At 48.0% G+C, this 18,474-nt stretch overlaps 1 protein-coding gene across 2 annotated transcripts in view; it reads right to left on the bottom strand.

The window, feature by feature from the left end:
* The window catches only part of Kcnab1 (potassium voltage-gated channel subfamily A regulatory beta subunit 1), a 326,666-nt gene extending 312,858 nt beyond the window's left edge, over positions 1–13,808 (bottom strand). For both annotated transcript variants that reach the window (XM_026392905.2, XM_026392903.2), the window contains exon 1: positions 13,537–13,808. In XM_026392905.2, the coding sequence (XP_026248690.1) occupies positions 13,537–13,808 (272 nt within the window). The remainder of the gene's footprint in view (positions 1–13,536) is intronic.
* Between the last annotated feature and the right edge of the window lie 4,666 nt (positions 13,809–18,474).

Consider the following 18,474-nt stretch of genomic DNA (forward strand, 5'->3'; position numbering starts at 1 on the left):
CATAGAAATCGAATGATTCAATTCTCTTATTTTACAGATAAAGAAACAAACACCCAGGTAGACAGCAATATTCAGCAGTCAGTTATTGTAAGGACTGGGAGGAAAAAGTGAGTTTCCTGGACACCACACACACACACACACACAGGCACACACAGACACCCACACCCAGAGACACACAGACACACACAGGCACACACAGACACACACACCCAGAGACACACAGACAGACACATTCTGTGGTGGTGGGGATTGAACCCAGGGCAGCCCCAGCCTGCGTTATATATTTTAAGTCCCTACACAGCAGGCTGCCCCTTGACCTGTCCCCTCACTGCACAGCAAATGCAGACATTTAGTCCCTGACATGGCCAAGGAACAGGCCCCACTGAAAGACTGTGCTTCTGCTCCGGGAGGAAAATGCACTGTCCCCTCTGCTGACCCGACCTGTGACGGAATGTCCTCTCTGGCTGGACGTTTACAGACTCCAATGCCAGTGTCCTGCCTGAGTCGTGAATGACGCGCTCCCCGTGGTTGGCTTTTCTAAAATCTCTAAGGATCTTTCCAAGATAAATGCTGTAAAGCGGTTTCAGCCTCTGGCATTCCCCAGACAGACTGATACACCAGCCCAGAGACGGCAATGACCAAATCGTTCACAGGTCACCTTCTCAGCAACCCTGCTGGACAGAGCACAGCCAAGAATCATCAAATGAGCCACCAGACACCACGAAGCCCGTGTTTCACACTCCCGGGAGAGGATCTCAGCTCACAAACTAGTGGTCCTTCTGGTCAGTTAGGGCAGGACAGATTTCCTTATCACCCGTCCCTTGCCTGACAGAGGCAGGAAGTTAGAGGAGAAGAGCTAAGCAAGAGCGGTAAGAGAGGACCAAAATCCAACTCCAGGTGCAAGCCACAGCCTCTGCCCTTCCAGGCCCTGGTGGACCCAAGAACCCTGCAGCTCAGCACCTTGGCTAATGTTTGTTAAGAAAAACTAGAGTTAAGATGTGCCTGGACCCTTAGATGAGTCTCAGGCATTGGAGTCACTTGGGTGACGATTTCCAGGCTCTGACGTTATTGCGTGATGAGGCCTGGTGAATATCTTCTGTGTTGGGAAATGTCTCCTTCCCACCCACACTAACTCTGTTCCAGTTGATAGCGATGCGGCGCTCAGCCCACCCTGAACCCAGGAAGACCAGCTTTGTTCCTGAGTGCAGACGTGTCCTCTCCAGCACCTCCCTGGCCCTCAGCTCCAGCCCCTGCATCCCTGTGACAGGAAGGACAGGGCCACTCAAACCTACACCTACCTCTCTGCCCTGTCTCTCCTGCTCCTGTGGGAAATACTTGTTCCCTATTCCCACGGCACCTGGTTCACACTTCTAACAGCCCACTGGACTGTAGTCTTGTCTTCCCTGGAAAGACCCCAAGACCATTTGGGACAAGAAGCCCTGAGTGTGGCCCCTGGAGCACCAGAAGTGGACGGCAGTGGGTGTTCAAACCTCTCAAATGAGTTGTTTCATCTTCCAGTCTGAGCGCTAGAGGTGACTTCAGCATCACATATGTGGTCACAGGGGGATGTCCTTGGACAGGAGTGCTGTCCCCCTCTTTTTTCTCCTTAACTAATTCTGAATGTTGACTTTGTTGAAAATCCATTTAACTGAAAAATATGATAATAACACACTAAAACATCATGCGTGTTTGCCATTTCTCTTGGATAAATGACCATGTACAGCATGAAACACTGCAATCGGGTTAAGGGTTTAATATTTTGTTCAATAAACAACTGGTGTCTGGATGGTCACGTCATTCAAGTTACTAAGCCTGGAGGAGGGGAGCTGGTCTTCCTGATACTCACTTGAGGAATCCTTTATGCTGACTGACACCCCCAGTCTCAGAGGTCGTTAGAGAACCCAACAGCCCTTTGGACAGCTTGTTTCTTAATGGTCATTGCTGTGAGCAAATGAAATATGAAGATTAAGCTACAAAGTGCACTTTGGGTTTTGACATTTTTGAAGTGAAATGTTTCAAATGGGAGATATTTGTAACAAAACAAGGTTCCTGGGACACACACTCTATCACCAGTGGGCACCCCTACTTGCTCACAGGCCACGCAAAGCCCTGCACAGGTCCCTGTGGAGGCTGGTGCTAGGGGAAGAAATGCCAGCACCTGGTTGCAGACCTGCAGGTTTATTTGTTGATGTCACTTGCAGAGTCAGGCTGTGTCCTGCTGCTGGGAACAGAGGGGCTTTTCTGCCATCAAGCGTCCTATATAGGTGCATCACTGGAAAACATGGGCGATGACACTGTTTGAATGGTTTGCTTTGCTTTGTTTTGTTTGAAAGGGGGTCTCTCTAAGCTGCCCAGGCTGTGCAGAACCTGGAAGCCTCCTGCCTCAGTCTCCTGAGCGCCTGGGATCACAGGGGCGCACCAGGGCGCCAGCTCAGAAGCTCCTCTTAACTGCACAGGCCTCGCTGTTCCGAGGTAGACTGGTCAGGAGCTCTGGCTGTGCCCGGTGCTCTCCGACCCTTGCTTCCGCGTGCCTGACCCTGCCTCATGAGGCACCAGCCTATGTCTCTGGCACCAGAGTCTATGGCAGTCGCCATGGAAGGACGGGGCTGCTGCACCCAAGGACCCCACCCCAGGCCCAGGGCAGAGGTGCCAGCAGGAGCTACCTCGGATGGTCCAGCCATTGCAGTCCTGGGGGCAGGGGAGGGAGGTGCTCTGTGAGACCAAAGTGGAGCCGAGTGTCCGGAGACCTACATGAGAAGGCTGTGTGCTTCATCAGTGTCCCCTGTCCCCGCCAGGCTGACTTCAGATCACCAGCCACAGCTTCCCTAGGTGCCCTCAGCCTTCTCAGTGAAACAGGAAAGCTGAGATCCAAGAGGAGAACCTAGACTCAGGGGGGTCTGGGCCAGTGGGTCAGGCTTTGAACAGGGACAGCATTGAAAGGACTGCCTTGTCCAGGAAGCGGCTCAGCCACTGCTGTTGACCACGCCCATTCCTCCAACTGAGGCGGGTTTGGACACAGTTCCCAGCCTCCTTTGCAGCTAAGTCAGTCCTGCGACTGAATCCCAGACAGCATCACTTCTGCCTCCAGATGCCATTCACAGCTGGTCCATCTCATGGACCCTCGGGTGGCCTTCCATCCTCTCTGCCTCCCATCTGCCTGCCGGACCAAGGTCAATGTTCAGCTGTCAGAACTGTCATCATCCTGGTCCACCTGAGTGGACCTTCCTACTGCTGATCAGACTTAGAGGTAAGACATAAACCATCTCATGTCAAGCCTCCAAGGTGTCAGGATGCAGCAGCTACGGTTACCTTCAGAAGGCTTCTCTTTCTCAAGGGCAGCCCGCCTGGGATCAGCACCCAGCAGCCCTGCCTGCACTGGGAGCCAGAGCCAGAGAACTGGTCCAGGGCCCAGTTTAATTTCCTGATGACTAAAGAAACATTTGGCAAGTTTCTCTTTGAAATTAGGTCACAATGTGTGTTCCAGCGCACACAAAACTCCCGATTTCTCTTTTCTGATAGTGGATATTTTTCTCTAAAACCAGAATGTTGGCATCCGTTGACATTTCGCCTACCCAGGGAAGGCAACCACTGTCTCCAGAGGAGTGAGCTAGTGGTCCCCAGAACTGGGCCGTCTCCTCCTCCCTGGGAGCAGAAGCACGTACGAGAGAAACAACCCTGCAGGACATTAGCACGTGCCATGTGGTGACAACAGGCTAAAATTGGAAAGACTTCTAATCTTTGTGTCCTCTCAGAGTGCAGATGAGAGGGAGCTAGACAAGGACCAACTGGACGCCAACTTCTGAAGTTGAATGACATTAATCTGGTAGAAGTTGCCAAGCGGGGCCTGCCTGAGCTCTTACTTACTCAGCCCCCTGAGAAGTGGGGGAGAAGCTTCCAGAAATTCTGAAATCCAGAGTCCATCCCATGACCCAGCTTTTCACGTCCTCCCCCTTAGAGCTGCTTCCTGACACCCTCCTGCTGTTACCTGCCTGGTGCAGGGTGAGAAGCCAGGGCTCCAGGTGGAGGGAAAGGGGTCCCTCCATGTCCCAGCCAGGAGCCACAGGGTGTTGGGGGAGGTGTGTGTGATAGTACTCTAGTGACATCTCTGCAGTGGTGGACACTCAGCCCAGATCAGGGATGGGGCACCCTGTGGTGACACCTGGCACCTGGCTGTTCAGATCCAAGGGCTGGCTGTCTTGCTGCCTGCCTGCCTGGTCTTCGGGAGGATCTTTTCTGAGACTCAGTTTCCCTTTGTTAAGGGGATATAATAAAACCTCAAGCGCATGGGTCACTGGAAGAGTTCAGTCATGATGAGGCTATGCAGTGCTTGATAGTATTCCGCAGAGTTGCTGACCCCAGGAGAAGGGAGCTGTCATGGTTTTGTCAATCGCCCAAGAAACGCTACCCAGTCTGAATGAGTGTGGCTGTCCACCAGGAAGCAGTGAGGGCCACCACGCTCTCAAACCACACTCTGGCTGACTGAGAGCTAATGTCCCATGGCAGGTGATAACAGAGATCACCTGTAGCAAGTGCACAGTTGGCAGCAGTGCTGGCATGTGTCCTAACTGGTTCTCGGGATCCTCTAAAGTGGGTCACCCAGGTGCTTTGTCCCCCCTGTTGATGATGAAGTTGAGGCTCAGAGAAGAGATGCGATTTTCTGAAACCCACACAGCCAGCCAGGGACAGAGAGGATCTATACCTCGTCCTCTCGTTCTGGAGACCAGGGGAGAGGACACATCAGACAAGAGTTTGATCCATGTTAATCAGGAGGGACTAAGTTGGGGTGCAAGTGAAAATCCTGGAGGATCATGGCTCTAGGTGCTGCGGCGGGAACGGCATGTCCAGTCGGCTTACTTGGGCCTAGGAGTTCCCCCAGGCTCAGGTAGGTCGTCATCCAGCAAAGGGAGGGTGCAGAGGGGGCAGAGCAGGAGGTGGCACTCAGAGGGAAAGTTCCCGACAGCCTTTGCTGCTGGCCTTCCCAGGCACTCGGCTCTGAGCCTAAACGTTTATAGACCGTATTTCCCCTAATCCTCCCAGCTCCAGGATCGGCTTCTCCCCAGTTCACAGGAGGCAGACGTAGGTCCCAGGTCACAGAGATAGTAAGTGGTTGCATCAGGACTCAGATCCGGGCCAGTGTGACCTTAATATTAATTAGCCCCCAGCCTGGATGACCCTGGAGGATCAGAGGGGGCAAGATGCACAGCATCCCTGACGAGTAGGAGAACCGTGTAACAAGCTGAAGGACAGGTTATATAACACGACCGAGCTGTATAAAAATAAAGCTAAGCTTTGTCACTAAGGCTAAATTTGAAACTCACAGTGGGATGTTACCCCACCTCAGAGAAGCAGAATACTGCATACTCGGAGCAAGAGGGAGAAAGGCTGACCTTGGGCAGGGTGTAGAATAACCATGGTTCACAGAGGGAACCCGGAGTACCTCAGCACACGCAGCAGAGGGGTGGCTCAGGGGAGCTTTCAATCCCTGAATGGGAAAGAAGAGAAAGTAGTCACAACAGGCACCGAGTCATGGGGTGTCTGACCCAACATCACCGTGGCCTCCAGCTGTGGAGTCAACGCCAAGAAGATGAAGCCATCGCTGTGCGTCACCCTGGGATTTCCACCCTATTCCTCTCTAAATTGATACACTTGTTTTAAATCTTAGCTTTATCTTCTGCCAAAATAGCCTTGAATTCTTAGAGTTGGGATGTAAGTGATATGTTTCTTCCTGATGTTCATGACGATAAATATAAACCTATAGAGAGTTGTACTGTCCACATGCCCCTCAAGTCATCCAGGCACAACCAGGGTCCCAGAGGTTGGGAAATATGGAAAGCAAGCGAGGAGCCCTGGACAGGAAGCAGGAGACCTGAGTCTGGGCGGGAATGGCCCCACAGGTGGCCCCAGGGGAAACCAGGAGCCAGGAGCACACACATTACCCTGGGTGAAGGCAAATAAAATAATGCACGAGAAAAAGGGTTCGAGACTCAGCACCACATAAATGTAAAATAAAGATACTGTGTCCACCTAAAACTAAAAAATAAATAAATAAAAAAGTATCCGATGTTTGTGTGATTGTCTCTTTCTCATTAAGAAAGCATTTTTCAAAATCAAACATATCTCCTGGTCACCAATCAATTATTAAATAACACTTTAAAAATCAAAGAGATTTTTTTCCCCCCGCCAAGGAAGATCCTGAGTTCAAAGCCAGTCTAAGCAACTTAGGTCAGCCCTTAGCAACTTAGCAAGCCTCTGTTTCAAAATAAAATATTTAAAGAAGGGCTGGGGAATGTGGCTCAGTGGTTGAGCACCCCTGAGTTCAATCCCTGGTACAAAAAAAAATCAAAGAGTTTTTTTCCTGCTGCTTCTATAACTGCAAAACAAAGCATCCCTCATTTCCTTTTTCTTTTAGAGATGGCACAGTTGCATGATCTCTGTAGGAATCAGTGAGTAGGAACTCTAGCCTGCCCTGAGCTGCAGGTTCAGGGCTGAAAGGAACCCCCAGGGGTGGGATTGTCCAGTCTCCTTCTGAAGAGGAGGATCTGGGCATGGAGAACTTTAAAATCCTTGCCTATGGTCACTGGCAGAATGGGATTCAAATCAGGGCTCTAGGCTCCTCCACAGAACTTCTGCCTTTACAGGAGCCTGTCTCTGGAAAGGCAGAGACATGGGAAAGAGGAGTCAGATCTGGCGTGCTCTCCATAACTCACTAACATCCAGCTGGGAAAGAACCCTACAGGCAGGTCAGACGACTAGATGGACATGCTGCCTTCAAGGTGTCCACCTTCCCTCAAAAGGAAGCCCATGCATATACACCAGGGAGATACGAAAAGAGAAACTGCCTCAGTTTGCCCAAGGTAACCATAAAAGTGCCCAGGGCCAGGGTGCCAGCTGAGACAAACCCCTGTGTATTTGGCCACTCCTGGGGAATGCTGGGGGGAATGTCCTCCTCCAACTCAGCACCCTCATGGTCCAGCTGCAAAGAGTTCTCAAGCCAAAGGACACCACCTTTCAGGACCGTGACAGCCCCACTACTCCTGCTGGGCTTCTGGCTACTAAGTCTTGTCCTGCTGAAGGTCACCTTCTCACTCCCGGCCCAATCACGCAGCGAGCTAAGATCTGCTCTAACATAGGAAATCATAGGCAGTGACCCCAAAAAGTGTTCTTCTAGCCTGTGACAAAAATCATAGCCATATAAAAATGTCCTCATATTTCAATGTCTCTGAAAAGTAAATACTTCTTTGTGAACTTTGTAAACATTACAGGAAGATAACCTTAAGGAAATTGTGCCTTCTCAAGAAAATAGGTATTATCTTTCAGAAAAGGAAGAGCTGTCTCTATAACAAGAAAATAATCTAATCAATAGACTTTTGTAAGAAAAAAAATATTGGTTTAACCAATTTGGAGCCCTTCCATGGTCGCTCATTTTCACCCTGCGTACTCTACCCCTGAGGCTGAACAGAACTCCTTCAAAACTAAAGCGACTTCCTGACATCTGCTTTTCTGCATCCAGAGTTTCCTCCTGCTGAGAATGGAAACAGAAAAGCTGCCCCGTGGCCCAGGTGGATGCCAAGGATAGGGATTCTAAGATGTTGGCTGGCCCAGCAGCCTGGCTAAACCTACCTAGAAATGTCATCATTTCTATAGGACCAGTGGAGAAGCAGATGAGCTGCTTCTCCCCAGTTTGGCCAAACTGCATTAAATTCATGTTTCCTTTTTACAGCATGTGCTTGTTTCATGCCAGTGAGGGATGGAACCCAGCCAGCTGGGGCCCAGGTAGGTTCCCTGGCTCAGCTGCCAGTAACAATGCCCTTTCACCCCAGCTCACAAAGTTCTGGGTCAAAGAGAACTGGGGTGCGAAGGGGGCCGGAATGGACTGTGGGAGCACACAGATGTCTCCCCTCAGTCCATGAACTCGTCACACAGACTTAGGAGCAAAGGGTTCTTATATCCATTTATAAAGTCGGAGTGAGTCTGATCCAGGAAGGGGAGGTGGCCCTAATTTTGGCAGATCTGGTGAGTCTCGTGATAACAGCAAGGGCATGGGCTGTGTAGAGGGCCTTGGTCACACACTGGACTTGGTGCCAGATCTGGCTCTGTGCCAGTTACCTGAGGCACTTGGTCATAACCTCCCTGTGGCACTGATGCAACCGTCACCCACCTGTGACGTAACCGTCACCCACCAAGCCCCACAGCTGCCACCCTGAACCCAGCAGCTGCTCCAGGTCTACAGCCTGAGCCCCCAAACCAGCCACCTCTCAAGCAGGAGGTGCCCAGTGCCTGGGGGCCGAGTGAGTGCTGATGGGTGCCCACCTGCCAACCCCAGGCCTCCAGAGGCCCTCTCTCTGCCCAGCGCTCCCTCTGCCAAAGCTAACACCTACACCCCATGACCCCGAGGCGCCACCTCCTAAGGATCTGGGGAGGATGTGGCTTTATTACTTGCTTCATTATCTCCCCCAACTCCTCCTCTCTGCCTGAAAACGTCTATGGATCAGTTTTCTGCCAAAAACGTGCAGTTGGGTGTTGCATGACTACTGCTGTCCCCTCACCTTCCCTTCTGTGCCTCTTCTTAGAGTGGACCTCCTGCACCACCTGGTTTCTGCCCAACTCCCAGTCTCTGACATGGTCTCCTCTCCTCTTATTCTCCTGGCCCCCCAGTACCCCCAGGATGCTCACAGGAGCCTGGCAAGCAGCAGCTCTCCTTCTTCCACAGGCCTGTGCCTCTGCTCCCTCCTCCTGCCTGGCCCTCTGCCCCAGTCCTCTGCAGCTTCCAAGTACAGATCCAGCCACTCTGGATGGGAACACTCGCCGTTGCTTCTGAGTCATCTTTAGTGCATGCCTTATTGCTCCTAGGCTGCAAGCAGCTACATTCTGTGCATATTCATCTTCCTGTTACCTACAGGGCTGGGACCAACAAGATGCTCAATCAATGGCTGATCTTGATGTTCTCTGCTGTTTGCATAAACTTAGATCTTCTTGCACAAACTCAGCCAGAGCCTTCTAAGCCCTTGGATCGCAGGCCACCCTGTTGGTAGGAACTGAGCCCATCAAGACTCACCTTGGAGAACTGCCTGTCCCTGCACAGAACCACAGCCAGCCTTCTAGAAGGACACAGAAGTCGGCACTTTCTAGAAAGTCAAGCAGTTTTGGTAAGAGAGAGAGGAAACATCAGAAATGTGGCTCAGTATATAAATGTGGCTCACTATTGTCATTGAGATGGTAGAAATCACTGTCAGAATACTAGAGCTAAATTTTCACTCACAGGTTTATCCTACTAAGTCTTCCCAGTAATTTTAACTTAATAGGTTCAGTCAGCTGTGGTTTGGGATGTTAATGTTAATTTTTTTTTTGTACCAGGAATTGAACCCAGAGATGCTTAACCACTGAACTACATCCCAGCACATTTTATTTTTTATTTTGCAACAAGGTCTGGCTAAACTGCTGAGGCTAGCCTTGAACTTTCCATCCTCCTGCCTCAGCCTCTTGACTACTGGGATTACAGGTGTGCACCATTGTGCCCAGCCTGAACATATTTTAAAACACATTGTGTTCCACCCACAACTCTCTTCTCCCTGGCAGGATGGTGATCCCCTAAATCCTTGAAAGGACATCAATAGGAACATATGATGATCTCTCTGGAGCATCATCCGAACACCACAGGCCACTCGGCTCTCAGTGTCGCTCAGCTCTTAATCACCTTCATCACCTTCACCACACCACACAGGGGCTGCATTTCATCCTAGAAAGTGTGAAAACAGCACAGGATTCTCTCAAATCACTTGTGTGTTAACTCGTTTAATTTTTACCTCAGTTCTTCACAAGGGCATTCATCTCCTTTTGCAGTTGAAGAAATTGAGTCTTAAAAATGTTAGTTAGCTTTCCCAGCAACTTGTTGGCTATAAAACTCAGTGCTAAAGATTCCACATAAAGACAGCATCGTGTAGAGAAAGCGCTGAAATGAGCCCTCTTGGATATTGCCAGTGAGCTGTTTGTTGAGAGAAAGCTTCCCGGACAGCAAGTGGACAGTGTGTGTTAAGAAAGGACAGAGTTGTATGTGTGTTATGGATGTAAATAACACTGTGCCCCCCACACACACTGGGCAGAGGTACATCCCCATCAGGAAACAGCCTAAGAAAATAACCAGAGAGACAGTTTTTAAAAATCTGATATAAAGATGTTTATTGTACTATTATTCATAATAATGTTAAATAGTAAACAGAAGAACAATGGCTAAATGATAATATTGTCATAGATGCAGTCCTTAGAAAAGCTTAAATGGTTTTTAAGGTAGTAAAGTAGAAAACAAATTATAGTATGATTCCGATTCTGAGCTGGGAAAAACAGACCAAAATATTAGCAGTGTTGCCTTTTCTTTTTTACATTTGTTTGTTTGTTTTCAAAATATTCTGCAAAGTTCTGCTATTTTTTTTTTTTTTTTTGGTACTGGGGATTGAAGCCAGGGGTATTTAACCACTGAGCCACATCCCCAGCCCTTTTTATATTTTATTTAGAGAATGGTCTCTCTGAGTTGCTTAGAACCCCGCTAAGTTGATGAGACTGGCTTTGAACTTGAGGTCCTCCTGTCTCAGCCTCCCCAGCTGATGTGCCACTGCACCCAGCAATTCTGCTACTTTTTAAATCAGAAAAACAAATATTGCTCAAAACAATGAAAGAAATCTAAATGATGTCCATGTTCCACAGGAAGTGAGAGGAAAGCTAACCTTTCCTACACCTCCTGCCCTGGCTCTGCACCGCTCCTGCTTGGTGCCAGGGATGAGCCTCTTGAACAGCTTATAGGTGCCTTTGCCCCATGCCTCTGAGACAGGGGTCAGTGTAAAGCTCATTATGTGAGATTGTTCCACAGCATAATCCAAAGCATGGCCCAGAAAGGGTCAGAACTACTTACGTCCAAAGTCATGAATTCCTGCCCTGCTTGCTGGGATTTCATTTCTCAGATGCACCAGGATTGCTGGATAACCACACACACACACACACACACACACACACACACACACACCTGTAATGCTTTCTTTGAATCATTTACTAACCCCCTTTGTTTCAAATACAGGTTACCATAGATTCTGGGCATAAATCGATCCTCAGACCCACAGAGCTAGAACATCCTGCTGTGAGGCATTTGAATTCTCTCAGTAAGGAAATTAGAGTCCTCTAACAATTCCTTACTGATGGCCATTGACTAGAGACCCACAGCTTCTTGCAATAACAAACTTATAATGTCCATAAGTACTATTCAATGAGCTTCATATTCTACGCTATAAATAATGTTTCTCAGATGGACACATTTTAACATTATATAGGTTAATCATGTTCCTCTTCTGCATACAAGTCTGTAATGGAGATATTGCTCTCCATTCAAGCTGTTGAAAGAAACCACTACTGGAAGTCCAGACACTCTGCAACTTCTTGACAGCCAATCTACAGCAGGGCAGCTTGGGGACACAAACATTCTATAGCTGACATTAAAAAATTGAACATTGCCCCTTTTGTCATTGTCATTGTCCAGTGACCTGAAGGACTTAACAGAAGTAGATAGTTCCCACATTGGAGTGTAATATGAAAAGAACCTGGATAATTGAAGAATTTACATGTTCTAAGACATGCAAAAAAAAGTGAATTCTGCTGTAGATTTATCTGATTTGTAATTGAACTCAGTTCCACTGCACACATTCATTTCCTCCTGGAAACAATCACATTATGAAAATAAAGGAGGATGGGACATTTTTTTTGTTTGTTTTGGGTGGTAGTAGGTAGACAGGACCTTCACTTTCTTTCAACACACCCAATAACAAGGTGAACACAAGGCTACTGTCAATCAATGATTTATCAACCCGCAGATTCCCATGGAGAATGTTGACTCTGGATCATGTCTTGACCAATCTTCTGAGCACAAGACAAGTAGTTATTGTTTAAGCAGAGAAGAGCAGATACTTATTTTTCTTACCTAGTTAACTTATCTAACACCCTACTCTGACTCGATAACTCCTGCCTCAGTGTCAAATAATAGTGTGGGAATTTTGTGGTCCCATGTTAGACACCTCGAGGGAAGCTTCTTGTCTAGAGTGTGTTGTCAAGGAATATGATGTGGAAGATGACCATCACCTGGGCTGTCCTTTGCCACCTAATTCTTTTTCTCCAGAGGCTTTTTAATTACAGCTGTAAAGTTTATAGATAGGAAGTTGCATAATGACTTGAGATGAGCTATGCAGTGAGGTCCCTTCCAACACCAACAAGGTCTCTCAAGCCTTCTTTGAATGAAACTTCCTCTTCTTGCCCCCAGTGTGGGCATGGTGGCTTACACAGGAGCTTCAGACAAGTCACTCTGGCCATGAATACTAAATTTACTTCCCAGAACCTCACCAGAAAGTTTCCTTTGCTTTACTTTTTAAATGCTGATTTTTCAATTGTACTTAGGCTTGGAAATAGCTATTTTATCACTGCCATAGAAAGGGAAAACCAAAGTGAGCTGAAGCATTTTGAAGTGCATTGTTCAACAATTTTTTTTTAGTCTGTGTGCATCAGTTAATTAGATTGCAGTATGTTTTCCTATAATTGTGAAATTAGAAATATCAAAATGGGGGCTGCCCAGAGCACACTGTATGCTTTGATAAACAAATTATGTTGCAAAATTTTTATGCTACCACAGTTTCCACAAAAGATGTTTTCCACATTCTGACCATTTCATTGAAATGATTTTTCATTTCTAATGGATTTTTTATTACCATTTAATGCAAATAGCTATTCTAGGCTTTATTTTCACAATAATTTTCTTTCCCTCCCAATTATCTTTAATTCTTAAGAGTTTTGTTTTGTTTGGTTTGGTTTGGTACAAATTACAGGAAACAAGCTCAGAACATTTTATCTTATTACAATTGGATTTTGTGACATTATCTTTCCCCTGCATTACTTGAAGCTGGAGCTGAGAAAAGAACAGAAAGTCTCCAGGGATTTGCCTTACATTTGGATCTTTTTTAGAAGCGCCTCTTACACCCAGTGCACATGAAAGCTACCACTAGGCTCTACTCTGCACCCTGTTGCCAGCCTAAACCCTCACTCAAATTCTCCCTTCTCAATTACACACTTTTCTAAAAGGCCAAACACGTCTTTTTTGAAAAGTCCTTCCCTCATCCCCAGGTTCCCAAGGTAAAGGAAATGCAGAAAGATGGCAAAGTCTATTTCCTCTTTAGGGAGGGAGCATGTTCCTACAATCTCTGATTTTTCCTAAGGGGAGAAAAATCCTCTCTGGTCCACTCCTGAGCTCCACTGCCTTTTTCCCCCCCACTGGGTGTTTTCTGAATAACAATCCAGAGAGCAGGCTATTTGCCCTCTGCACCTCCTTCCTATGTGGCCACACCTTCGGAGGCGCCAATCATCTGCAAAGCAGTTAGAGCCCCTAAGGTTCCCCCCTGGGAAAGACCACAAAGCACCAGCTCCACAGCACCTCCAAGTAACTTCTCCCAAAGCGCGCAACTGGCGACCCGCCTGTGCGACCCACCTGCGCGGCTCACCTGCGCGGCTCACCTGTGCGGCATGCCTGTGGCGCCCGCGGCGTGCTCGCTGCTCAGGTCGCACAGTTTTAGGTACCAGCTCATCTCCACTTCTCGCAGCGCTGCCAGTTGCCGCGCCCGGAGCTGGCTTGGCCCCGAGGGGCTGAGGCTGCTGTCCTTGCCATTGTCGGGGGTCTTCTTGGGCGATTTGTCCTTGCCCCCCGCGGGAAACCCAGACTGCCTCCTTAACTTGCTGCTGTCTTCGGAGAGATGGCCCCCTGCTGCCCCGGTCCGGGCCGCCAGCATCGCGGACGGACGTCCCCGTCTGTATTCCAGAGACGACTTTGAGTCACTGTCACCAAAGCACTTGGCTTTTCTGCGTGTGCCTCTGTCCTCTTGCCGGCCCCCACGCTCGCGCTCCCCAGCCTCTCCCTGCCACACAGCTGTAACCGAGCCAGCGCCGGGTTGAAAGCGGACCTCTCCTTCCCGGTGGAGCCACCTGTGACATGCTGGGACACCGCCTTCCAAAACAAGGCACCCTGACTTTCCAATACTGAAGCTGCACTCTCTTCTGCTTCATTCCACCAGGATAACTCTGGACCTCAGACCATTAGTGGCCCAATTATATCTGATCATCATGTTCGTGTTGTAAACTATGCTATCCAAAGACTCTGCAGCCCTTCTTCATCTGAGTCCCTTTGGAGTTTAGAAAGTTTTAATGTGAATTTCCTCAAGTGAGTGTAAAAATATCCCTGCAAAAGGAGGGTCATTCCTTTTGTGGAAGCCTTAAAATAAAATGACTAATTCCTTTGGGAGCAGACTCTGAATGTAGGTGAAACACATAATCCAGATCAAGTGCCCTCTGACCCCTGATGTAAGAATGGTAAGCACCCACAACTGGCCCTCCTGTACTTCTAATGATGGAAGGTGTGAGGCTCTTCTAATAATTAGGGGGACTGAGGCCAAAGTTGAAATGAAAAAAGAGAAGAATGGGAGGGAGTAGTAGGATCCCATGCACGTGTGTGTGTGTGTGTGTGTGTGTTTGTGTGTGTGTGTGTGTGTGTTTGTGTGTGTGTGTGTGTGTGTTTGTAACATGTGTGCACACATGCGCCCAGTGCACTCCATCACTGACCTGCTGTGTGATCTTAGATGAATTGCTTACCCCTCTGTGCTTTAGTTTCCTCACCTATAAAAATAGGGATAATGACCTGTTCGTGGTAGCTGTTAAACATGGCCCCAATTCTTTCATCCTCCCTTCAATGAGTTAGAGTGAGAGGTTTCCCCTTCCCTGGAGTCCAGGTGGCTTCTGACTCTTCCATCAGCCTCACGTGGAGAAAACAATGCTGAGTGAAACCACTGTTTTCAGAGAGGCTTCAGAGAGGCCGAGTGGCTTTCTGACAGCTTTCTGGAGGTAAGGAATCCGGCCCCCTTACCACTGCCTGCTGAAGAGTCACACGCAGGTGCTCTGATGGTAGCCCCAGCAGGGCTCCCAGACAACAGACAGCATTGCTGCCCACTGTGGGGGAGCCAGCTGGGGAAAGGGGCTCGTGGGACATGACTGACAGGCCTCCCTAGTGAGATCAACACCCAACCCTTCCAGGAGCCCTAACCACACGACTGTGAGCTGAAGAAAATGGCTACCACCATTAAGTTCTGGGGTCATCCACTGTGCCACAGAAATAACCAGAACCCTACTTGTTCTCTTGTTATAAGTCTTTAGCAAAACATAGGGAACACTTAGATCCACGTCTACCACTTAGATGTCTACCACATTCCATGCATATTAACATGTATTCTCCAGATGGGATCCTAGAATCCAAATTTTTTGCTTATGTTTCCCCTTTGAAAGTTTGAGAACATTTTTTTTATAGTAAATTAAGTAGTCGGGAGGGCTGCAATATCTAGCATATTGTAAATGTTACTATTTTTAAATGGAGCTGCTACATCACTATTTTAAATGTATCCAGTGGAATTTAAATCCTGTAGCTATTTGATATCTATCATCATCCATGTAAAAAATTCATGAGCAAGCTCTTCTTTAGCAGCTGGAAATTTTACATTCTTCCTTTTTTTCCCTCCTGAACTAGTTTTTCCATCCTATCTCTCACCTCAATATATAATATTTGCGTCCTTGAAAATATTTTACAGATGACCCTATCGAATAATTCTCTGCCACAAAAATATGAATTTAAATAAAAATTTCAATTTTCATGCCCATAATGCTTAACTAACATCTTAACAATTGAGTTAGCATGACAGCTGTCATTGGACTTAGTTGAGCCAAACTAGATTTTTTATATATTTTGGTAAATTTTCGTTCAACATAAAAAGTAAAATTTTATTGATAACATGTCTTTCAATGGTCTACATATGCCTAGGATTGTTTTCTTCTAAATGAGGTCACATGTCCACAGAGGAATAATTTTTGTTGGTAGAATGAGACAGGAGTCAGCATCAATTCCGTTCTCCACACCTGATTTTTTATTTTCCATTTGTAAAGATACGTGTTCCAAGAAACCTCATTTACATAAATGGATCAATGGATACAGAAGGCTTTATGGTCATAAAATCATTCAGGTCTTTGTCTTCTTGGATATAGTCACCTGCTCAATTGATGATGCACCTACCATTGACCCTGAGATGGGGGCTTCTAGAGGCTGTGGAAGGAGTCACAGGATCCCTCTGGCTCCTGCTCTGAGAGTGGAGAGGTGAGGCTGGACATGGGGAGGGCAGGGTGGGGCCACTGCAGTGACCCAGGTGAAGGTGAGAGACGGTGGTGGCCAAGGAGGCCAAGTGGTCAGAAGAGTTGGGGGGCCATGTAGAGGGTGTTATGAGGGTTAAAAGGTAGAATTTCCCAGCAGTTGGTACCAGGAAAGCAGTACCTAAGCATACGAGGAGTTGCCAGTGGCACAAGGACCCTGGCCTGAGCCACTCCTGAGACGGGAAGGAGGGGTGTCAAGTAGGCTGGCCCGTGTGGGTGCAGCCGGGAGGCTGTTTTGTACTTAGCCGCAGCCCCCCCCCCTGTTTCTGGTGCCCTCCATTCTTCCCCAGGCTCCCAGTTTCTGTCCCTTGTCATCTCCCACAGTCTGAAGAACTCCCCAGACATTGTACATTACCAGCCTCCGTCTCCCTTTTCTGAAAATGCCTTTATTTCACCTTCATTCTTAAAGGATTCTTCCCCCTGGGAAAGGTAAATGGAGAAGCCTGCAAAAGTTGTTTTAAAGCAACTAGATGACTATCCTTGGTTACAGGGATCAGTAACAAAGGTGGCATCATCCAGGGTTGAACAGGCAGTTCTCATGGAATTCCTCATGGAATTTTTGTTGTTTTGTTTTTAGTACTGGAGATTGAACCCTGGGGGCACTTTACCACTGAGCCTCACCCCCAGTTCTTTTTAATTTTTTTAATTTTTTTTTTTTTGAAACAGGGCCTTGCTAAGTTACTGAAACTGGCCCTGAACTTGCAATCCTCCTGCCTCAGCCTCCTGAGTCGCTGGGATTACAGGTGTACTCCACCACATCCAGCTCATAAAAGTATTTGCTTTGTGTAAAGTTGCATTGGCCTTTGTGCAAAGCTGTGGATTTGGCCAGGTCTTTAATGATAGTTCTTGTTAACATGCAAATATCTGTGTGGGCCACCCTCTACATGGCCCCCCAACTCCATTTCTTTAGGATTTGACATAAATGAGTCCATTTTGACTTTGACAACCTTCACAAATCCTTGTGTGCAACGTGTTAACTTCTGGCTGGCCATTTTCAATATTTTCTCCTTGTCTTTGGTTCTGATTAATTTGACTATGATGTGCCCAGTTTTCCTTGTATTCATACTGCATGGGATTTGCTTTGCTAGTAGCTTGACTCTATAAATTTCTGTTTCTCACCAAGTTGGAGGGAGCTTTGGCATTAGGTTCACAGAGTCCTTCCTCTCCTCCGGGACTCCTGTAACAGGCACGTTAGATCTTTTAACATTGCTGCTCATGTACTTGACACGCTGTTCTTCTGTCAAGTCCATTACTGTTCTTCAGGTTGGGTAATTTTATACATCTGTCTTCAAGCGGCTCCATCATCTCCACTCTGATAAGAGCATCTTGTAACATTCTGTAAAATTTCAGGTGAGTATGATCGGTCCTAGAAATCTCATCTGGGTATTCTCCAGAGCTTCTATTACTCTGACCTCTTATCTCTCATTCACTGCAAGTATGTTTACTTTACTGCACCGAGTGTAGATACCGTAGCTGACTTCAACTCCTGATCTGGTCTTTCTCTTTCTAGTCATTCCAAAGCTTCTCCCAGTGCACAAACCTGACAGAAAGCAGGGGAGAGGGGGAGCCTGGAATCTGCTCTAACAATGGCTCTCCCTTGCCTGAAACCCTCCAGTGGTTCCTGTGCACCGAGGCTGATGTCCGACCCAGCCACCGGAGTTCAGGACCAGCTGTCCCCAGCCCAGCTCAGCTTCACATCCACTGCCACCTGTACGGAGAACACCTCCACCTCCACCTGGTTTGCTCACTGCTCCCTGTTTTCCATCCTCCAGGTGTGCCACTCCCCTCCTTTCCCCCATCAAGGATGCTTTCTATGTGCCAGTTCCCACGTCCCATGGAAACTCCAGGCCGACCTGGCCCTCTGACCCGCAGCGAGCTCTCTCCTCCCTTCCTCTGAACTAAGGTAGACACCTCAGTCCCCTGGCTTTGTGACACCTTCACCCTGCTGTCATGACCCTTTACTCCCTTGATGCCCGCACCATCCTTTCACCCCCTTGGACTGTCAACCACCTCAAGCTGCAGAGAAGCTTGAGACTGGATGAGAGATGGCAGTGGCCCTTCCAACCCCGCTACAGGGATGAAGGTGGCAGGAGGGGAGCAGTGGCTGAGGGCTACACAAGTCTGCAGGGCCTCCCTGAGCCTGCAGGCCAAGGTGACATGGAGAGTATGGTGAAACTGGGACACTTCTGAGAGTGAGGAGGACACTATTAA

This window comes from Urocitellus parryii, chromosome 2, assembly GCF_045843805.1.
Source record: "Urocitellus parryii isolate mUroPar1 chromosome 2, mUroPar1.hap1, whole genome shotgun sequence".
NCBI lineage: Eukaryota > Metazoa > Chordata > Mammalia > Rodentia > Sciuridae > Urocitellus > Urocitellus parryii.